Genomic DNA, 23,156 nt, shown 5'->3' with positions numbered 1-23,156 from the left:
CAGACTCTATTCAGTGTGTCCACTAGTGCTCCTTGATAAGGTTTATCATGTTATTCCTAGATCATTATTGCACAACTTCCTCTTCATATCACTTATCCATCACATTAAGGTGTTCTTATCATGTTTCCTGCTGTCTTAATGAAATTTAATCTCATCATCACTTCATCACACCACATACAATACTATCAGAGTAATGTTAAATAATTAATTAAAAAAGTATATGTAAACATATTTTGTCTACATACGAAGAAGAAAACGAATCAGTATGCTGCTTCCGTCTTTTATTGTAATGTTACAGAAATACAAACAATTTAGATTTGTGCATCACAAACAAATTGCTAACAGTTCCTTGTATTTAGTAAATTTGTGATTTCTCGTCCTTGTGCACACACCAGCGTCTGCTGTGGATTTCCGGTGTGTTCACGGAACAAGTGCTCGTGAGTGTTCCTACTTCCGCCTTTAGCCGCCTCTGGAGATACTGAGAAATGGTAAGAGCAATTACACATATGTGCTGATTAAACGTCACAGTTTAATGATTACATATATCAGACGATGCCCGTAGAAGGTTTTTAACGCTCATAAACTACAACTACTACCACACACGGTTGGCGCGGTTCTGGTCTTCCACTGGTCCTACTTAAAAATAGGCGGTTAGCTAACAGGCTAACATTAGCCTGTCAGTTTCCTAGCTAAACGAGTGACACAGTTCCGCTTAGTTCTAAGCCGTATGGACACTTAATGAGTTTTTATCATCGCTTACATTTTGATCGTGAATGTGGTAATGCTTTGTAGTATTGTACTATGCTCACTGTTGTGATGGTAATGTTAAGTAGCATCTGGCAGTACGCAGCTGCTGGTACCAGCTGGTTTGATGTGAGCTCACTGGGCTGGTGATACAGCCTCTATTTCCCTCATTGCTAAAGCATAACTTGAGTGACGTATGTCAGATACTGTGTCAGTGGTGCAGAGTTTTGATGTTTCTGCCTTTGGTTGTTTTACCTGCGTACTTAGTGGTGGTGGTTAGCTGCTGCTGGGTCTATATACCAACATTTAGTGAACTATACATAATTAAACGGGTCGGTAGATAAAGTAATGGCATTACTTTGCATGGTAATACATTGTTACAGTATCAATATGGGTTAAACATTACTGCAGTAAATATGTATGAGATTGTTTCTCATACATAGTGTTTCTCTTGTGGTTTATTAGTCAAACTTCATCTTCATTCTGCAGATTGTGTTTGGCTCTTCTGCTGTTCAAAGAGAGAAGTACTTTATATACTAGACATATATCCCTAGGGGAACAGCAAGGTGTTTCCAGTAACAGCAGCAGTTTGAGTTAATTACACTGACTCATTCTATCATTTCTTCCTGCTAAAGGAAGTGTTTTCTTCTCCCTGCTGTCTTTTGTTGTTAGGTTCCTCTCAATAATATTTTCAGTTGACAGTCACAGTTTATGGTTTGTTACATATAAACACGTGGTAACTCATCCTTGAAAACAATGTGTTTTCACTTTGATTGGATGAACCATCTGTCGACATCTGGCACAAGACAAACTCAGCCATTTAGATTGCTGAATCATCTGTTGCTCCTAAAACCTGCCCCATACTTTTAAACAGGAAGCCTCAGTCCTAACAACATGTAGAGTCATCCAGAATCCTTCTGAATCATGGGTTAATCCATCTATGTGTATATGAGTCTCGAGGCAGGGTTTTTAGGTGAACTGAAACCAGAGACCAGTGTGTGAAATCGGAACTCTTAAAGCCAGTCAGACTTAGTTGTTCCTCCATACAGATGCATACATTCTTCATTAGCAATGACTTCTTATTTTCCTCCCTCAGACAGCAACCTTGCGCCCATATCTCAATGCCGTGCGCGCCACACTGCAGGCCGCCCTCTGCCTGGAGAATTTCTCCTCACAGGTAGTGGAGAGACACAACAAGCCAGAGGTGGAAGTCAGGTGAGCCCCGCACCACCACTCTGAATGTGACTGAAGTCATTCACCCTCTTAAGGGCCTGTGAGCATTAATCATGTGTGTTTTTGCACATTTCCAGGAGTAGTAAAGAGCTGCTTCTCCAGCCGGTGATCATCAGCCGCAACGAGAAGGAGAAGGTTCTCATTGAGGGCTCCATCAACTCGGTCAGAGTCAGCATCGCTGTGAAGCAGGTCAGTGCCTGTGCCGGAACAATAGGACTGGTGTAAAAAAAAAAAAAATCACTGTTGTTTTTGAATCCTACAGGCAGATGAGATTGAGAAGATTCTGTGCCACAAATTCATGCGTTTCATGATGATGAGAGCAGAGAACTTCTTCATCCTGAGAAGGAAGCCAGTGGAGGTAAGTAAACGTGATTCTCTATTGATTAAATGGTCTGAAAGTTTTGGAAAAGCTGAGTGATTTAAAAAAAAAAATGAATAATATGAATAGAACTCTTTGACATTTAGGTAGCAGGATGTTTTTTATTGTTCAAAGTATACAGAAGTTAAAGTAGCAAAAACATACTGAAGAAATTAAAAAAATGCTCTTCAGTTTATTTGTTGAGGGGATCTGTAACACTGTCCTTTTCATCCATGTTCATTCCACAGGGCTACGACATCAGTTTCCTCATCACCAATTTCCACACTGAGCAGATGTATAAGCATAAACTAGTGGATTTTGTCATTCATTTTATGGAAGAAATTGACAAGGAGATCAGTGAGATGAAGCTGTCTGTTAACGCCAGAGCACGTATAGTCGCTGAGGAGTTCCTCAAAAATGTGAGTTATTGTGTCAGTACACCTCTTTACATTGAAAAATGCAGTCAATAGTCACACCATGTCACTTCTAATATTGCTTTTATTATAGATAAATGAATGAATGATCGTTTTTACTTTTGCAGTTCTGAGAGAGCAAGAGAAAACCCAGGGAAACATTCCTTTTGCAGTCTTGGCCATCAGTGTGGAGCATTGACATCACAGGACAGAGATGAGACAAAATAAAATCAGCCAGGAGATTGTTGAGCGACATGACATGTACAGTAAGGATGTACAGGTCAATAGGGTTTAACCCTTAAACCTTAAAAAGGCCCTGTGCTCAAAAATATTGTTTGTACATAATGAACTTTCGCACCAATTATTATCTGCCTTTACATTAGAGTTCAGGGCAGGTCCTTAAAAAGATATTTGTTATCAATATTAATGAGCACAGGGTAAGATGGATTTTCTTTCAGATAATTTAAATGTTTTTTAATTATATATAAATATATGCACATCATTTTTTTTTGTTTTTTTGCTGTTTTGTTACAACAAACCTTAAACCATGAAGGCAATCAACTTGTTTTTGTTTCTGCATACATAGAAGACCCTACTGTAGAAGACACATATTAAAATAAATACACTTGCTGGCAGTGAAAATGAATAAAAACAAATTGTATTTTAGTGATTTTTCTTTTTCGATTTGTTGTAAATATTGCACCATTCCCACAAATGTTTAAAGTTTATTGATATTTTGAAGACAGACAAGGCATTCGGAATAATTTTCATTACAGTCATACACAGTAGTTTCACACACAACACATTAAACATGCACATATAATTTTCACAGTACCTTTCCTTATTTTTCCAAATAAAAACAGGCATTTGTCAAAGCTTTTCATTGCCTCTGTTAATTCCGAAATTTAATTTAATTTTATTGGCGTCAATACAATAAGCATAGGAAGGGCCTCATTTAATCATGATACCAGACAAGCTACGTGTTAGAGGAAAAGTGTCAAGTGCTTTTGAAGTTAAATTCTCTGTGGAGTGTGTCTGGGGTTAAAAGGAACTGTTTTTTTCTCCACATCTGAATTTTTTGGGGATTTATTGCTGCCTCTTTTTTTTTTTTTTTTAGAAAATAATCAGAAAAAGTCATTCATTTGTAATGATTATGTCCTGTTTGTTCAGGGGTTATGGATTTTTGTACAATAAAAAGTTTAGAAACAATAGAAGCACAATGGCAGAATACACCATTTACAGAGAGTTGAAATCATTATCATTGCGCTGGTAAAAACAGTAAATTCATGTACAAAATAAAAATAGCATTTTGTTTTTTCTCCACTGAGAGTTGAGCTACAGTACAGTTCAAACCATTGCATGTATAAAAATGGATAACATCTGTTAAAAGTGCTTTAGAGTGTGATTCTGGTAGGATGTCTCTGTATCAGTGAAGAAGCTGCCGTCGTTGGCAGGTGAACAGCAGCGTTCCCATTAATGCGGTTGAGAGGTCCTAACACAGAGATGGATGAGGTGTCAGCTGGAACAGGAAGTGCAGGAGATTAAAAGTGAGCTGGGACTGTTTGCAGAGCATCGTCAGTACTCCGCTGCACGTTCACATTCTGCAACAGTGGTGAGAGAAAAACACTGAGTTACAGTCACGTGCTTCTTATCTGATAGTCACAAATATCCCTTCACATTTATATTTGGAGCAAAAATGTATGAATTAACTGTAAGTACAGCTAATGTGTTGTCTTTTTAAATTTTTCAGTTATTGAAGGACCAGTGTGTAGGGTTTGGGGGAAGTTTTACAGGAGTGACGTGTAGTAATTATAATCATTAGAGCTTATAGCTTCTCCCCAACTATGTTTTATGACAATGTTGTGCAGCAACACCAATAATAATGGGATAATGTGTTGGTTACATTCTGCAACCTCACCACTAGATGTCACTTATTGCTGTAACGTGATCTCTGCACAGCGAACTTTAAAATGTAGTGAGATTTGAGCCACTGATATTTATTGTATTTATTTTAGCCAAGCGGTACAGAAGTATTTTATTCTAAATAACTTTTGTAACTGCAAACTACAAATTATTTAATGTCCAGCTCAACTTCCACCTCACTGAGTGCACAATAACAAAAAAGCTTCTGACCAGACAGTTTAGTTTTATCAGGATTTTTATATTGACAATAAAAAAATTTGACAAAACAAGTTACAACTGATCAAATAAATCCAGCCTGTTTTACTCAGAACTATTTAACACCTTATCATTATTGTGGAGGTAAGTATTGTGTTTACATTCATTTGAAATGTCAAAAAGTGCAGCTTAGTCTTGCTGAAAAGACAATGAAACTGTGCGTAGTTTGATGTTGACATGTTGAGATTACCATACAAGTATACAAAAGAGCTACATGTGTATATAAATACAAAACATTAACAGAGGAAAAATGCTTTGGCATACTATTTAAAGATAAATCAAAATTATGTTGGATTAATTTGTTTCTTATTCATTCACTGTTATGTTCTCATTTAAAAGTGTTTTGCACTGACTTCACACGCCAACACCCCAACCTTCCATTTTGTCTTTTAAGTACAACAGACATTCTGTCTGAGACAGATTCATTTCACATATTCTTATTAACACAAGCACACAAACATACACAGCTCAGTGATTTATCCTGAAACTGCAGGCAGTTTTTCCATTAAGATGGAAAACCCTGAGATAAACAACAGCAAGCTGCTGCTCAGTTCTGTTCTAATTACATGACAATGAAATGAACGATTTACACTCATGTGTGTCATAAGTCTTGAGAAGCACGGCTCAGCTCTGACTCTCTGGGTCTTCTCAGGTCAGTTATTTGCCTGAATATGTTGGCGTAAATGTGCTTAACACTCACAGGGACCCTCCTGAATAAATTGTGGGTCACAGTGAAGTCAGTTGTCTGCTGTGATACGTACCTCCGGTCGGTCTCTATGTGTGTTCACAGCATCCACGCCTAAATAGAAAGACTCCACTTTACATCCTGAGAGAGAGCAGACAAAACAAGGATCACTTAAAGTTAGACCAAATGAAGGCAGTTTGCACCATGAGAATACATAAAAATGTAATATGCTGAGTTATAACAAACAGCAGTTAAATACATCAGGATATTTTGTTTCTGGGTGGAAAGTTTGTATTAAACTACTGCCACGCAATTTCAGACAGTACAAGAAGAAAAAATGTGGCTGCAATTCTGAGAGTCTGTGACACCACATAAAAGTGTAGAAAATGTATATTACTCACCATAAGCTACGGGCGTCAGCTTTAGCACAGTGTGCAAAGAGCACTTCAGATAAGGCAACTCATCTGGTGAGGGAGACAGACAAGGTGATGCACTCCAACTGCAATATGCTACTCTGATACACACTGACAAGAAAACTCTGAAATCTGTAAATCAGAACATACAAAGCAGTCTAAGTTCTGCTTACGTGCAGTCTTATCCAGGAAATAAGCAAGAAGACAGCGCATGACGGCCTGGTGACAGATAACTAGAACATTCTCCTGCCTCTCAAGCTCCATGATCACTGGCTCCAACCGCTGAACCAAGTCTTCATATGACTGAAGAGGCCAGTCAAACAACAAACTCAGAAACACATCTCACAAAATATGAAATATTAGCAAGAATTCTGTTCTTACCTCTCCTTTAGGATAGCGGTAGCGATATTTGTCTTGGTCTCTCAGTGCAAATTCCAGAGGGTAGTGCTCCTGGATCTCCTCATACATCATTTCCTCACACACACCCTGGAAAAGGACAGGATAAAAAGTGTTAGGTTTTTACACAGACATTGTGAAATGAGTTCATAGATGAAGACCGAATGTAACTTACTGCATCGATTTCATTGAGAGCTTTCCACTGCTCGTAGGGCACTCCCAGACACTCTGCTGTCTGAATCGTTCTCTTCATCTGACTCGTCCAGACCTTCAGATCTTTGATGTTCTGGTCCTCAAGGAACTTCCTCAAACCTTTGGCAAACTAAACAGCAAGAGGACATTTAGATTCCAACACTAGGACACCTACACTCTTGTTAAGCAGACACTGCATACACAGAAACACACCTCTTTTCCCCTGGCAGACAAGCCTGAGTCTCCTCCAATGCGACCCTTGATGTTGAGGTCACTCTCACCATGCCGACACAGGTAGATGGAGCGAGGTGTGATGTGTATGTTCATCAGGTAGTAGACAATTCGGCTCTGAATGTGGTCAACAACACGGTTGACCAGGTAACGGCGGCCCACATCCATGATCTTTATATAAGACAGATCTCTGCAACAAAAAAAACTCAAGTCAACCACCTGTGTATGAAGAGGACTATACTTCAAGTCAGTCCTGTGTGTCTTCACCTGTCCAGCACCTCGTCCAGGGGCTGGTAGGAGGACTCATAGCACTTAATCCTCTTCATAAAATCCTCAATGGCTTCCTCTGAGTTGCAGTGTATGTAGTCTGGATTTCCCAACTTAACTTGCTACAAAGAGAGGAAACACGCAGAGGATGTGAGGACAGGGCAAAGGGAAGTCAGCTGTCTGACTCTGCTTTACATGTGTAGCTGAGCTCGAGCTCACCCTCACAACAGGTCAGTGTGCTTAAGGGTGGTTACTACCGCCAACATGGGGACGGTTACTACTGGTGGCTTTGGAAATAAGGCAGGTACCACTCACTTCTTAAGAGAAATGTAGCAACAGACTGAGCTTTGTGTGCTCACTGTGTTTTTGGTGTGTTATGTGTTAAATATTAACATATCTTTTTAGACAAAGGTAATCATTTTTTAATATTTAAGCAAGTTTAATAATTATTTAACTTAATTGTCATTATATAGCAAAAGGAAATTTAGCCAAGATAAAAGCTGCAGTTCTCTGGCCACTTGGGGCTTGCTCTAAAAGTGCATCAATACCCATACAGACCCATTGCATGGGGATTGCACTGCATTTTCAAACCATTCTTAAAGGGTTTGCCTGCCTGTATACATAGTTTATGAGAATCATACTGAATTAAATTAAACTAAATAAAGCTTACCACTATGTTTTGTGCAATAACATCAGGGTCTTCACACACAGACTCCACAAAAAACACCTGGATTGATAAGAAAACACTGTAAACCTGGTCATCGAGATTAGAAGAAGATTAAACATGAATAAAATCCTGCTTTTAACATACTCTGAAGCCATTCTGCTCAGCGAACTTGACGATCGTCCCTCTTCTTTCTCGTGTTGTGTTTGTAGCATCAAAGACCTGAAAGAGCAGCAAAGTGCTTCTTATGCAGCGCGGACACACTTATTTATCATGGAGGCCTAAAGAACTGATTAAGGACTTACTGCAACCTGTCCCCCTTCAACGCTCAGGTACTGCCGAACATCATTGAGTGCTGAAGTAGCACACTGACTGTGAGGGGAGAAATATTCACACTCAGTCTTTCTATTTCATAACTGCAGGTTTTCAGTTTTAACCATTCGCTCCAGCAGGCAGTTATACTTGTCAGTGAGTCTTTGGTTGGACTGAAAACCCTGCAGACTGTTGGCTTGCCACTGTTTATGGTTGACTGGCCATGCATAGCACAGACTGTCATCCAGAGTGAAGAACTCACCGTCTGATTTTTAATCCCTCTTCATTGTCTGGACGGAAAAACTCAAAGGACTTGTAGATCTTCAGACACTCCCTCCGGTACTGGCCAACATTAAACTCTGTTAGAGAAGGCACACAGACTCTTTTAAATGTGGAGTGGCACAGGTTAAATAATATCTGTGAGCGTGTGGTCTGTACTGCACCTTTAGTTGGCACCCCTATCCAGTTTAAGTAGCGAGTGAGCTTCTTTGAGATGTATGTCTTCCCTCTGGCTGGAAGTCCAACGGTGACAATGAGAGTCGGACAGTTTGTCATACACACTGAAAGAGAAGGAGTGACAAATATGAAACACTTTTCATTTGCTGAACATGGCTTGTTAACACTGTTCCATTCAGCTAGAATGAATTGGTCTCTCGTAATTAAACACCAGTGAGAACACTTTAGCGCTGACTGTGTCACAGTGACACACAGTGTCTTCCCACAGAAGACAATAAAAATATGAAAATGTTATAATTCATAAGAGAAAACACTTTAAATGTGCTTTGAGGACTCAACCCCAGCTCTCACATCACTGACACAAAGGGGAAAAAGAGGAAGAAAGAAAAACTAAAGGAAAGGATGGGATGTGTGCATGCAGACAGTGAGGTCGGCATGATGTCCACTCTGACATAACCAGAGGCACATGCTGATTAATTAAGGACAGCAGCATGATGTGGAACAAAGGTCAGGTTTGACAACTGCAAATTCAGACTTCAGTAAAATGTAGTTCCACATGTTTGGATGCCAGGGCATCTCTTAAGGCTGTTTCACAAAGTCAACAAAATTGATCACGTTCTAAATAATTAATACTCCTCCTGGCTTTTCTGTGATGGCAGCAGATTCTGCAGCCAGAATTTCTTTCTTATCACTTTTGCTGTTGTTAAATACATTTATCTTCACATAACCTCCTCACTGTCACTGAGAAACTGCCTCATGTCAATGATGATAGTGAAAAAATGGATTTGATATGAATGTTTAAAAAAAGACAATTTGCAGAATGACCCTGGACATAAAACCATCTGGAGAGTCAGACAGCTGGATCTGCAGCTTCTTTCTTAAAGGAAAGCAGCGCTTGACTCAGCAAAAGCAAGACGACCCTGCAACGAGAGCAGCCAGACAAAGCGCAGCTGGCTGCTCAGCCTCACACCCAGACCCACAAACACTAATCAACAGCACATCAGACATGTTGGTGTTTGTGGTCCTGACTGAACTGACGTGTTTGGGCCATGTGTGACCGGTGTATTCCAAAACCACAAGTAAAAAAAATTACAAGTTTTCCTCTATTAACATCAAGGTAAAAAAACAAAAAAAGGGACCACACAAACTGAACATGATGCAACACCGGCAAGCGCACAAACGCAACATCTCCAACAGTCACGCGTAACTGCCGGAGATGTTGCGTCCAGTAACTGAATCCACCAGTTCAAATGCAAAGCTGAAAAATATGTTATAACAGCGTAAAGATCAAAGAAGAGAAGATTTCATCAGATGCCCGACATCACCTCCCCGTTACATCCTCTGCGCACTCGCCGAAGCGGTTGCATCTTACCCCTTCTCTGAGCTATGTGCCCGTTCCTGTGCGGCATCCAGATCTTCTTAAGCGGGTTCTGGGTGAGCTCCCGCGGGTAATTCTCCAACACAAACTCCTCATTGTCTAACATGTTGAAAGCTGGATCAGTGAGGTTACCCTGCCGACACCAAAATGAGGCGGTGGGCTGCAGCCCTAGCGGTCTGATTCAGCAGGCTGCAGGGGGGTGGATGTCACATATCAGCTGAGAAACAGCAGTTTCTCCTTACCGTAAATACTACAGGCGGAGCGCAACACAAATGTGAGGGAGCAAAACAAGAGGCCTGGTACAGGGAGTCACTTGGCAGCAGCTGCCAGGAATGTACTTCAAGTTTTTAATAAAACTTATCAGCATCTACATCTTTTAGCATCTACAATGTCATGATTATTTACGAGAGACAATTAGAAGAAAAAGATTAAGATTAAGAAACCGTCTGTTAGATACAAACCTGAAGTAAAATCTATGTACCATAATTATTGTTTATTATATTACAATAAACAATATATATGTTTATTGCGTGTTTCCTGCCGTGCTGTCTAGCGTAAAGAATGAATCTTATGTTGTTAAAGTTTTCAGAAACATTTCGGAGTAGGTTATAGACAAACATTAATCATTTCTAAGAACTATTACCGTAATGTTGCGCTGAGTGGGCAAGTAAAGTGGGAAAAAAACTGATGGTGAAGAAAACAAATGTGCAGTCCTTCGCATGCGGCACACATGGGCAGTGAATGCAACTGAGCACTCAGCCAATCAGAGGTAAGACGAGAGGCCCAGCGGCCAATAGGAGAGCACGTCGGGGCACATGGAGGGCGTGCTGCATGCTAGAACCACAGGTAAACACACGATCAAGGAAACAGTGAGATCCTGGAGTTTTACACGACCTATCCACGTCCTCACGGAGTCAGATCACACAGCCTACATGTGGAAAAGTTTCTCAACAAATTCAGGCACATGCTGCAGAACATCCTGTTCCACAGGCTACCATTTAAATCCTATTCAGCAAAGGAAATACACTCCTGAAAATCACTTTAAATGTATTTAAATAAAGTTGGCTGTAACTATGGTCAGTTGGCTGGTAATTAAGATACATTTCTCCTCCTCAATTGAAACACTTGACTGCCTTTGTCTGTTATTAAGGTGTGGGAAAAACACCTTAAGATCAAAAGACATTCTGACCTTTTTTAATGAAAGACATGTATTAACTAATTGGGAGGACTTTACACTCAGATTCACTGGTGATTCAACCCTAAAATTGTCCCTCATGAGGGATTATCTAAGGATAAGGGTCAAAGTGTATAGCGATGTAAATCTAAATAGTTTTCTGTTCATTCACAATGCTTCTTCTTTTTTACACTTGCTCAACATTTTGCCACACATGAAGTGAAAGTTGTGTGTGTGTGTGGGGGGGGGGGGGCAATGCAGACTGCAGCATAATAAAGCCATGACAGTAGAAATTCAGCAGCCCTGCATTAATTTTCTAATTGGCTCATCAGTGTGTGTATGGACGATTCAGTTTTCACTTTTGTAGACTAACCCTTTTTAACAACCCCCTTACTTTAATCTGCATTTATTACCACAGGTTTGTCTGCAGAGGGCAGTGTGCACTCATTTTAGAGGCCAGATTTTAAGATTGAGGCAGAGATGAACTTCAATATTCTTAACAAATTACTAAATCTGACATCAGCTGTGGTATCAACCCAGCATCCATGGTGACAGTGACAGTAAATAGGGTCAGAGGCCATGATCTTTAGAGAGCAGTCAGCATGTCAGCAGGACTAATCCAATCAAACACTTTACAGCTTCTGGCAACACTTCCACAAACAACACAACACACACAAACACACAGATTATTTTGTCCTTCATGAAAAATATTACATGACGTTATTCTTTACTCACTCATTTAAATGCATGACAACAAATACATACAATGAAAACATGTTCTATGCAAGACCTGATATAATATAAAAATATATGTTTAAATTAATAGGTATACAAATTGTGACAGCCCCCAAATTAATAAAAAAAAAGTTGTGTGTTTATATGTAGGTGTATAAAAGTCCTGTTTCTGGGACACTAGATGATCTTTATTGCCTATTTTTATATAGGAGTTAATCTGCTGTGGGTACAAGACCATTAAAAAAATGACACCGCTACATGAGCCTGCAAGCACTGACACAATGGTGCGTCGTAAAATGGACAGAGTGCCCAACAGTCACATTTATCAACCTGTTGTCATGTTCCTGCAGCTATAAACAATTAATAACACAGTGTGATCCACCTTACTGGCAGATGGTTCATTTCCAACAAGGTCACTGCACTGCTTATAATAATAATGTTTAGTTTACAGTGTCTAAAAGCTGCTTGTGTTGTGTAATTTTGTATAACTTTAGGGAAGAATCCATCAAGTTTTATCCTTCTAAATTACAGCAAAGTACAGGCACATAAACATTATATCCATACAGTATATAGGATGGAACTAGCATTCAGCGGCCAAAAATTCTCTTGTTCTCTCTAGTTTTTGTTTGACACAATTACACAACCTTTGAACATGTTAGCAATTTTATACCATTAAATGAGGATTAATGGACTCATCTTTTGGTGGTAATTATATGGAATAGTGTGTATCGAATCTGAGCTCGGTCTATTGGTTCATATTGTTCCAAAGTGATGACAGAATAAGAGGCCATTTCCTCCACAGACTAATGTGTCTGTTGCACAGAAATGTTGCTTCATTTGCAAAGCTACATATAAAAAAATAACACTAAAAAGTCTCTGCTTGAATGCCGCCATATGCAAATAATCAGCTCGATCAGTGCACTGAACAGTCGCACAGTTGCAGCATAGGCATTACACAGCCTCGTCTGAAGCCTTTAATGTGATTCAGAGTGAGCGGGTGAACTTTCCCCCAGATAAGGAGCAGACGCAGGAAGGGAGGGAGAGAGTGAGGCGCAGCGAGACAGTGATAGCTCGTCTGTGGGCAAGGACAAGGGGGAGAAATTCACTGTGAGGATTTAAAGAGGCAAACTGACAGAAATACATACAAAAAAATAAAGAATTACTGAGAATAAACAAAAGGGGAAATACTGGGTGAGAGCAGGAAGCGTTGCTGCAGCTGGCAGCGTCTCAGACATGGAGATTAATAACCTGCAGGGTACACGGCCACTATGCAGTGTGAGCAATGATATAATCTGAAGCTGAAGCACACACCTCTCTCTCTTCAGCTAAAAACACATGTGGGCGTACAACAAAGCTACTTCATTGTACATCAGTGCAAGGGAAGGTCTTTACACACCTCATCTTCTATCGATATATAAACGGTTAAATCAAACAAATCGTCTGTTTCTATTTGTCATCAGCTTTCCTAAAATAAACACAGCAGCATTCAAATACACACAGACACACAGAGAAACATGTTGTGTTTTTCCTGTTTTTCTGCTCAACCACACCTCTCTCTATCTGTGTAGGCAGACAGACAGCCAGCAGAAAACATCTCCTACTCACAGACACAGCCTGAGCTCTGTTCATCCTTCATACATCTGCTCACAACAGCTCAGGCTGCACACATTTGAACCACTGCGGTCACACTAACACAGCACACAGCAGTCAACCTGTCTGCATTGTGCTCACCAACATGACAGCACAAATTCAATAGGCCCTCCAGCATATATGACTAACACAATTACATAACAGCCTATTCCTGTAATAACTAAGCCAACCGATTATATGGGCCACAGTATACTCCCAGGTTTAAAAAGATATTCACAAGCATAAAATAGCTTGTTTTTCTTGTTGTTATGTGGACAAGTTATTACAGAACAGTTTTACAGCAAACAGACAGTGACGTTTAAGAGCCTCTGATACAACAGTGCACCTGTTAGACCCAAATCTCTCCTCCATCTGCTCCATCTATACGCAGCTATAACATGCTGTGAAATAATGAAGCAAGTGCTTACAGTAATCAAATCATTTAAATCTTTTCTGGCCACATGTGGAACCTAAACCAAACAATAACAGGTATGAGACCTCATTCGACCTCCTACAATAACAAGGTGAGCACTAAACTTTATGTGGAGAGTTTATGCACTTGTTTAGGTCCAGAGATAATGTTAGATGATTTACCCTGAAATAAATCTCTCTGTATTGTCATACAGGTCTGGCAATATGGCATGAAAGCATGAGACATATCTGATCAGGAACAAACTCCAGACATTTCTCAAATATTCTTTGTCGCAACTTAATCCTATGAGTCAAAGTTGAGGTTTAAAAACGCGGACAACTCATTAAGTTGGCTAACACGATGTGTGGCAACATTTTGATAACGATCGGTCTTGTTTACAGTCTCATAACTGTCAGCAGCTCACATGCTAACCAGCAGCTGCAGTCAGGCTAAGCAGCGTCCAGGAGGATGCTAGCCACCAAAGCATCATTGTCAAACTAACAAACTATGTCAATACAGCATAAAAACTACAGTAGGCCAGTCTTACACAAATATTCACGGCCGTCTCCGACAGACAGTCCTGTGAGCTCAGAGGCAAGCCTACGTGACACAGACTTGTTTACTTCATCCGCCTGCTAGCCCAGCTGCTCTCTGTGTGGCGACTCAGCGCACAATGTCGACTCACAACAGCGAAACACAAAAATACAAGACAAAACGAACTGTGGGAGGTCAGCTGCAGTGTGCAACCTACCTGCTCTGCCCTGCGTGTTTCCCGGGCGGCAGGAGCCCCTCATGATCCCGGTTTAAAGCCTCGTCTTCCCAGCGTGAAGTGCGGAGCGTGTGAGCGTCCAAACCAGCAATGAATGAAGTGAGTGAGCGCGGAGTGAGAAGCGCGCGCACGGCGCGTCCACGTGAGTGCGCGCACATGTGCACATCTGTTTTGTGCTCGTTTAGCACTACATACATTTAAACATTACTACATTACTTTACTTAACACCTTTTTTTAAAATCAGAGTATGAACCTGGTCAGGTTGTAGCTGCACCTGGATCACACAGGCCACATGTTCACAATGTGACAGCTTGTTAGAGCAGCTTTAATGTGAGCTGACATAAACAGCTTTAATAGTATCATCAGTATTCTCACTGTCTGTTTTATTGCCAAATATCTATATCTGTTTAATTTTCCATGACCAACACCACAGTTATTTGTAATATTTCATCCTGTTAGCTCTTTGGTTGACAGTGTTTCGTAATCACATCTGCTTTCTAAAGGACTTTTGGATTATTACACATTAGGTGTAAAGGCACAGAGTAAACTATGGGTCAGTAGAGGCCCTGTCCTTTTGTCACAGGGCTCAGATAAAAAACACCTTTGTGTTTTTTTTTTAAATTTTTTTATTTAGAGACAAAAAGCAGTCGTGGCGAACATTGCTGTGTGTATAGCGATGGTTTCCACCATCTCTGGGCTTCTTAAAGGTGCATGCCTTTGTTAGTATCTGGATCCAGTTGGCTTGAGCATCGTTGAAGCATCTGCTTTTGTCTGAACACCTCTTTCAGTGCAGTCAAGATGTGGTCGCCTGGTGCTGCTGGTGCTGATGAGCCCACCTGACAGCACAAAGACAAGTTTGTTCCGTTCACACGCTGTCTGCATTGTGGATAATCACACCAATATAGTCTTCTTACATGTTTGAAACTTGCACTTTTCCTGATCCTCTCTGTATCCATGACTCCGGGAATCCAGGACCCAACCTGCCCCTGGTCTGCTGTGTCTGTGCTCTGTGGTCTCTGCTGAGAGGTGGAGCTGTGTTTAGCAGAGGGGACCGGTGGCAAAGGCCCTTTCCTTAGGGCGAGGGAGATGGATGCTCCTGCAGATCTCGGCAGTGTCTGAGATACTGACCCTGTCAAAAATACCATGAACATTGTCATTAAAGGTAAAAGGGGTTTCACTGCACCTGTGATAACTCTGACCTCTGTTCCTCAGCTCTCTCTGCACAGCCTTCAGTCCTCCGAACTTGTTGATAATGCAGTCAACAGCCTCAGCAATGTCTTTGTCTTTTAGGTCTCCCTCAGTAAGTCTTGCCTGCATCAGAAGCCTCCTCATAGCAGGGTCCAGATCCTTAAACTTTGTCAAGCAAACACAATAATGAATGGTTAATAGTGCAAATTTTATTAGTTACTGATTTTTTATTTGACTTACTGAACTTGTAGTTGGTGGAGCTGTGGGGTGATGGTTCTTCTCTTCCAAACTGAGCACTGTGTCATTTCTACATAGAATTAAACAGATATAAACTCTCATTTAGAAGGCTGGACGTCACATCCGTGACCCAACAATCTGAAATATTTTATCCTGCCTCCAATGAACAGCAATGACATTTATTCTTACCCTGGTTCAGAGGGGTCATTTTTTAGGCTGTCAAAGGTTTTGGTGCTTGTCACCTCAATCATGCCGGTCATCATTTCTGCAAAGAAAAAAGGTCAAAGAAATCTAATGCGAACTGACAGCAGAGAAACTTGATAGTATGTTTGATTCAGTGTCGTGTGAAGAGAGCTGTTATCTGATGTGTTTCTAACCATGGACAGCCGTCACTGACTGGTAAAACTCCTCTGCTTCCACCTCATTTGCAAAGTTGAGGCCTGCCTGGTGGGTCTGTGGAAACACAGCAAGTCCACCTCAAACCAAAGCAAAGATAATACTCTAATGAGAATAATGCAAATATTCTAACGGGGTCACTTACATCTGCAGGGAAAGTGTGAAAGAACTTGAGAGTTGCTGTGTATTTGAATGGAACGTATAATTCCTGCTCCCACAGTAACTTGGCTCGCTGTGATATTTAAGGGAGGGATGAAAGGGAAGTGGCTGTGAACTCTCTTACATGAGGAAACACACACACCTGTCAAAGTATAACTGCTTATATTACTCTAAAGGAAAATGCAAATCAGAGGAAACCACACACACTGCCTGGTGCATGCAGCAATGCTCATACACAGAGCAGCAAAACTTAAACACTAATCAATTTAATGTGCAAGAGTTGTGGTGTGTGCTGATCTCAGTGGTTGGACTCTGCAGTTCTTCTTACCTTGACACAGTAGAGACGCAGGAAATAGGACTTTACAGACTCATCCTCAACAAGACACACCACACCGCAGTCAAAGCGACTCCAGCCCAGACTCCCTTTGGCCTGTAGTACCTGGGCCACTGTGCTTTTGATAAGCTAAAACACACAAGCAGACAAACCTACAAATTACCCTTAAGAGCATGTTTGTTGTGTGTTTTTATCAATACGCTGGACTGTTTAAGAGCTTTTGCAGTTTTGTTTCCAGCTCGTGTGTCTGACAGTAACCTTTGAGACATGCTGGTTTAGTTTCAGAGCTGCTCCTCAGAGAGATCAGTGACCTCCTTTTAGAGGGCGAAGATGATGATGTAGAATGATCCACTTAAATTCTTTTATGTCTTGTGAGAGCTTCAGGAGATCAAAAACCTTTAATGACACCACTGGAGAATCTGGGTTGGTGTCATAAATGCACAAGGTTCTGTATCTCAGCTGATTTTCTGATGTCAAACAAACCAACATGTTTTCACAGGATTAATACTTAAATGATCCACTTTGATACCTAATGTTTACTGTTGCGTTGATAACACATAGTTCTATCTGCCTGTTTAACCAATATAATTATCTCATTCTATCTTACAGGTGACCCTATCAGATGTGTTACAATTACCTTTGGCAGCCAGATGTTCTAGAATGTCAGGTTAAGACAAGACATTTTTGTCACTATACCACCACACATGTTTTAATGGCTGCACACAGCATTTGTGGCCCATAAATCATTCCATAGCCAATCATTTTGCTCACTTCATCGACTTCTTCCCATGTGTTTTTTTTGTCTTCTTACTGTGTTTTTTGTTTACAGCATTGACCTATTTCTTTCTTTAAATTGAAATGAACATTTAAATTAAATTTCTATATAAACCCTTTTTCTATCAGACAAAAAAACATCTGAGACAGGATAGATTCTATAACTGCAGCAGCCCTCACATAAAGCCCATCACCTATCAGGCCTCCTCTGAACACCAACAACAGCCCAAACCAGGTTGAGTCCAATATTACTATTAAGTCACTCCATCAAGTGTTTACCTTTATGGCCACACAGGCGTGGCTGCTCTGGTTTACATGTTTTTATACTTGAACTGTTGGTAAATTGTATACTGTACTGTAAAAAGTGTAATAACTGACCTTACACTGAGGATCAAGCAGACCGACAAGGACTCCTTTCTCACGGATGGTCAGGAGATCACTCATGGCCTGACATCCAGAAACCAGACTAGCTGCCATGTTTTCTTCCACTCAAATGCACAAGTCTCAGCCTCGTCCTCTCATCCTTGCTGAATGTAGCCAAACTCTCATAGCAGGACATGTGATCATGCAAATTCAAGAACACTATGTGTGCATTGTGGCTTTCAATAAGCAAACGAACAGCAGCGAATACTGTCGACAGCACCCAAATCAGGATGACATGGAAATGTTTGTTTATCATATCATATGATAAAGTGTGGTAGTAGCAAATTTACTCAGTGTTGGGAATGTATCGTGGACTAATTTAATCTGCCACATACTTCATGATTTAGCACTCTCCCTAAACACCATTAGGTGTTGACTTGAAGGTTCATTTTCATTTGAACCTCTTCTCTTGTATTTTCATCATTTTTTCTTTACAGAACTTGGTTTATCTTGAAGCAACAGGCAGTCATACTGACTTGTTGAGTGAGAAGAAAATTGAAAGTCAGTGGTTTTATGGCTGGGGTTATAGATCACACAGTCAAGGCACATGTTAACAGCTTTCCTCTTCATTGTGCACATCACATTACCCATACAATACAGCACAATAAAAGTCTCTGGAGGACTTATTACTTAATACTTACTGTATCTTCCAGATTCTTTATTTCTTTCTTGGCAGAAATTCCTCAAATTGGTTATTTTACTTTCATATCACCAAATACGTTACTCAGCTCTCTGAGTGTCAGTGTGCAAAGTGACACAACACAGGTGTAAAACATATAAAACACATGTTTATAGGAGTAACTGTTAAAATACAACAACATTCTTATTGAGTGCAGTTACACAAAGAACAAGAGTATTTATGTGATATGTAGATGGGAAAATATTGCTACTTTGTCATATAGTCATTTCCCCATGTTTTTCAAAGAATATCTGTTACGGTCACTCTTCCTCTTCCTCCTCCTCCTCCTCCTCCTGCATCAGCCTCTTCTGCTCAGTCAGCTCCTGCAGGCACAGGCCTCTTACGCCTTTTATTGAGCAAAGGGTTATTGGATGTATCCAAGTCTTTTATCTTCACCTGGTCGTAGTCCACACGCATGGTGGCCAGAGCACTGGTCATTTCTCCCTATTAAGAGGACACAAACAGCTTATCTGGTGCTTTACTGCCATCTTGTGGCCACATTCAGATTTAGATAGGATGAGTCTCACCTTCACGTCGTCCCACAGCTCCTTTTCTTCAGTCAGAACACGCGAGGTGTGCAGAGGTGTTGGCGGGACCACCATTGACTGCTGTTGATTTAAAACAACAAACAAGAATACAGTTATCTAAGTTATCTTAGTTATTTTGTTAGCATAGTAGCAAGCCTGCTGAGCAGTACACAATATAGTAAAACATGTACTCTGGTGAAACAAAAAGTAACTGTCCAATCACTGAATGTTCACAGAAGCTGTAGGAGCTTACACTTATCCAAGGGTGGTTCATGAACTGTCCAATGGTCATTCTCTCACTGGGGTCTGTTTTCAGTAACTGAACGATCAGCTGTTTGGCTGCAGGGGACATAAAAACAAACACAATCTGTGATCTGAATCTGAGATCATAATTGATTAATTAATTAATCTAATGTTTAATTAATTAATGTTTTATGTTCAACCTTCTTCTGAAACATCAGCCCACTCAGGGTTGGGAAACTCATATTGACCCAGTCTGATTCTTTGCTTCATGCCTGGAGAGATGGCCTGACCTGTGTTTGAGTAGAATGGAGGAAACCCACACAGCCTACATGATAGGAGTGAGGAGGAGAAGTAAGAAAAAGAAAGGAAGAAGAGCAAGAAAAACAAGAAGAAGGAAAGGAAATAAAAGGAGAAGAGGAAGAAGTTCAAGGAGTAGAATATAAAGAAAAAACAGAAGAGAATATTACATCATCTTTAACAAACAATCTTAATAAGAAATTTAATGATACTCACAGAATGTACATGATTACACCCAGAGACCACATGTCACATGATTTGTCATATTTCTCAGGTCCAAGCACTTCTGGTGCTGCATGAGCAAAGAGAATGAACCAATGAAGTAGAGAACAAAATATGCAGGTCAGTAATTTGCATACTACACAAAAACGGATGGCATCTCAAAGCTAAAAAAGTAGCTTTGAGGTCTTGCTTTCAGATTTCAGCTGATGCATACCAACATAATATGGAGTGTAACAGGGAGTTTGGAGGGAGTTGTGCAGTGTTGTCTCCTTAGCGAAGCCGAAGTCAGTCAGTTTCAGTGTGGCATTGGTCTCCTTAGTGGTGTAGAGCAGGTTTTCAGGCTGTAGTGTGAAGACAACACAGTTATTTCGCTAACAGAATCTTTCTTATGTGTTCTGTAAAGAAGTGAGCAGCAGTACCTTTACATCTCTGTGGGCGATATCCATGCTGTGGAGGTACTCTATGGCTGTGCCGATATCCTGCATGATCTCTGACACCTCTGATGAACAGATATGAGAGCACACGTCACAACACAAAAACCAACACACTGAAAAAAATGATGTGAGGAGAACACTGACCCACCTCTCTCTGTGAAGGCCTGGTCCCCTCTGGCCTGAATGCGGCTGAACAGCTCCCCTCCCTCCATACTGAGAGAAGAATAACAAAGAGATTACGACTGCAGCGAAGGAACTCTACTGTAATCATGGTTCATAACAAAGCAAGTCATTGTGCCTGTTTGCTGTTCAGATGAGTCCAGTCTACTGAGCTGGAACAGACTCAAGCAAAAGGTCCACCACAGATACTACTGAACCAAGCTTACAGCATTTCATTTGCATGTTTTTAGAATTAATCTGATATAATTACATTTTAGGTCACTTAGTCTTAAAGCTTATATTTATCACATGGCCACAGAAAAGATGAGAAGACAGAACACTAATGGATCATTAACAATAATCAACATTAACAATAATCAACGTAATTCACTTCGTTTCTCTATTGATAATATGAGAAAAATCTATTTAAGCCGTGACTTCCCCTTAAAAGTCTCAAAATGAATGTAGTTCTCACCATTCCATCACAATGAGGAGACATTTCTTCCCCTTGTGCATGTTCTCATACAGGCTGAGTATGCGTACGATGTGGGGACCTCCAGACACTCGCCAGTGCAGCTCAACCTCTCGTCTGGCTTTAGGAGTGTCATATAGGATCTAAAAAATAAAAACAAATATGCTCCTTTTCTGTTCATATTTAATTTGTCTACATGGAAATTTTACACTTGCTATTCATATCCAAGGTATCAGTGAAAGAGGATGAGGGTACTTCCTGTTTACCTATAAGCAGTTCTTATACCCCAAATCCTTATGGAAATGACAATGCTAATGCACAAACCCACAGCTTCCCAGACAGAGGCGGGTCTTAAGGTCTTTTTAGGTCATCAAGAACATGGGAGCTGACCTTCCTGTTTGTATTTTCATAAGGCCTTGCTGTGACCCTGCAGCCAGCTGTTTATGTACTTAACAGAGCTGCTTTTCTCTTTGAGCTGGATCAGTGCTGTTAACTGAAACTAAACTGAAAATTAAAACAAGAGTTTAGTTCACTGAAATCATGATAAAACGTTAGGAAAAACAATAAAATAAAACAAATGGTTACAGACTAGATTCCTGTGAGATTATCAATATCAGTAATAATAATACCTTATAAAATGCTGTTTAATATGTCTATGAATTAATGAATGAATGTATATAATCTTTTATTAATAAACTGAAAAAACCTAAAAAAAAAACCTACCTTCTTTACTTTATAATTATTTGTGGTAGAGCACTTTAAATGAGAGCATGTGAACAGAGCACATCATTGTCAACACAACAATCATCAAAACACAACTGAGTCCAAGCTTCCCAGACAGCACATCACTGCCTGCAGACACACACACACACACACACTGTCTGAGTGGCTCAGCGAGGCAGCTTTTCGACATTACACAGATTTAAGACACCATTAGGCTGGTAGGACCACAGAGGCTGAATAATTGATGGCTGCTCTCTCTTTCCTGTCACAACATCCTTCATAACTAACTAGCAGAGAAACACACAAACCTTGAGGGCGCATTTCTCTCCAGTTTTCTTGCAATAACATTCCAGCACTTTGCCATTGATCCCCAGGCCCAGAACCTGCGCTGTTATTTTATAGTCGTCTATCACTGCATGCCTCTTGAACTCCAGTTTAGTGTAGGCAGGTGGCGGCAGGTCAGTGAGGCCGCTGACCAGGCTGTGCGCTGTCCCGTGCTGCGCGGTGATTGTATTGACCGAGTGCTCCGCCTGGTTATGATTCATGTTTTTCTCTAAAAGTCGACAGTGGTGCAGACAAAATGTCATCAGTGTCTGCCGCAGAAAACAGCCCCTGTTGTCTCACTTCATCCACGTATGTCCGGAGGAGTTCCGTGCCTCTCGACAGAACATCTCGACACACTCTCAACACAAGGAAGACATTAGGTTTCCAAACTATAACATCCCTGATATGGAGAAAAAGGGCGGAGGTCTGGAATCGTAGCGTTATATTGGCACAGAAAACTTCAAAAGACCCTAACCACAGGCTGGGTTCAGAAGCAGATGTTAAAAAGACAATAAATAAACAGAAATAAAAGAAGAAATCTGCTGTCCCCTTCTGGTCCTCATCACCGTTATCTGCTTCTTCCTGCGGGGCACACCAACCCCTCCAGCTCCCTGACGTCAGTGCGGAGCAGCTCAAGTTCATTCACCAGTCACAGCTTTCTTAAAGGAACAATCACGCGCAAAGACGCACGGCAGGGGACTGCCGGATCCGGTAACAGATGTCATCGGAGTTTCATTGGATTTCTGCTTTATTTGGTCTGTTCATTTTAAACAAACACTACCTGACTGGCTGTAATTTGTTTTGTAAACTGTGACTAACCTGGAATTCACTTCATCTTGGATTATTATCCAGACTTTATCTGCTGTTTTTTTGTTTGTTTTTTGATGTAAATAACATCTCAACCATTTTATTTACTCCTGATTTAT

General features: G+C 40.6%; 4 protein-coding genes across 6 annotated transcripts; 1 reads left to right on the top strand and 3 right to left on the bottom strand.

Annotated features, from left to right (window-relative positions):
- Positions 1–398: 398 nt before the first annotated feature.
- Positions 399–3,623, top strand: arpc4 (actin related protein 2/3 complex, subunit 4). Its single transcript, XM_028405099.1, has 6 exons — positions 399–488; positions 1,841–1,959; positions 2,055–2,166; positions 2,240–2,335; positions 2,584–2,754; positions 2,877–3,623. Exons 1-6 carry the CDS (start codon positions 486–488, stop codon positions 2,880–2,882), a joined length of 507 nt encoding a protein of 168 aa, XP_028260900.1. The 5' UTR covers positions 399–485; the 3' UTR covers positions 2,883–3,623.
- A 152-nt stretch (positions 3,624–3,775) lies between these two features.
- pfkfb4b (6-phosphofructo-2-kinase/fructose-2,6-biphosphatase 4b) lies at positions 3,776–14,749 on the bottom strand. 2 transcript variants are annotated; one of them, XM_028405098.1, is made up of 14 exons: positions 14,622–14,749; positions 8,530–8,646; positions 8,349–8,445; positions 8,080–8,146; positions 7,922–7,996; positions 7,781–7,837; positions 7,111–7,232; positions 6,826–7,033; positions 6,596–6,742; positions 6,406–6,510; positions 6,198–6,327; positions 6,013–6,075; positions 5,688–5,752; positions 3,776–4,349 (listed from the first exon to the last, which is right to left on the bottom strand). In XM_028405098.1, exons 1-14 carry the CDS (start codon positions 14,662–14,664, stop codon positions 4,290–4,292), a joined length of 1,356 nt encoding a protein of 451 aa, XP_028260899.1. In that variant the 5' UTR covers positions 14,665–14,749; the 3' UTR covers positions 3,776–4,289. The 2 variants fall into 2 exon arrangements, with proteins under 2 accessions (XP_028260899.1, XP_028260898.1); XM_028405097.1 differs by lacking the exon at positions 14,622–14,749 and adding an exon at positions 9,915–10,129 and having other exon boundaries at positions 3,789–4,349.
- Positions 14,750–15,337: 588 nt separating this feature from the next.
- LOC114436520 (neural Wiskott-Aldrich syndrome protein) lies at positions 15,338–18,243 on the bottom strand. 2 transcript variants are annotated; one of them, XM_028406822.1, is made up of 9 exons: positions 18,106–18,243; positions 16,948–17,082; positions 16,606–16,692; positions 16,442–16,517; positions 16,254–16,329; positions 16,068–16,134; positions 15,839–15,992; positions 15,554–15,768; positions 15,338–15,475 (listed from the first exon to the last, which is right to left on the bottom strand). In XM_028406822.1, the coding sequence occupies exons 1-9, from the start codon at positions 18,202–18,204 to the stop codon at positions 15,341–15,343; spliced, it is 1,044 nt and encodes a 347-aa protein (XP_028262623.1). In that variant the 5' UTR covers positions 18,205–18,243; the 3' UTR covers positions 15,338–15,340. The 2 variants fall into 2 exon arrangements, with proteins under 2 accessions (XP_028262623.1, XP_028262622.1); XM_028406821.1 differs by having other exon boundaries at positions 15,338–15,768.
- A 675-nt stretch (positions 18,244–18,918) lies between these two features.
- LOC114436043 (MAP kinase-activated protein kinase 2-like) lies at positions 18,919–22,841 on the bottom strand. The gene is made up of 10 exons (XM_028406100.1): positions 22,215–22,841; positions 21,187–21,326; positions 20,701–20,765; positions 20,538–20,617; positions 20,333–20,459; positions 20,113–20,188; positions 19,800–19,924; positions 19,610–19,695; positions 19,357–19,437; positions 18,919–19,273 (listed from the first exon to the last, which is right to left on the bottom strand). Exons 1-10 carry the CDS (start codon positions 22,491–22,493, stop codon positions 19,142–19,144), a joined length of 1,191 nt encoding a protein of 396 aa, XP_028261901.1. The 5' UTR covers positions 22,494–22,841; the 3' UTR covers positions 18,919–19,141.
- Between the last annotated feature and the right edge of the window lie 315 nt (positions 22,842–23,156).

This window comes from Parambassis ranga, chromosome 5, assembly GCF_900634625.1.
Source record: "Parambassis ranga chromosome 5, fParRan2.1, whole genome shotgun sequence".
NCBI classification, from domain to species: domain Eukaryota; kingdom Metazoa; phylum Chordata; class Actinopteri; family Ambassidae; genus Parambassis; species Parambassis ranga.
This window is presented reverse-complemented; position numbering and strand designations above follow the sequence as displayed.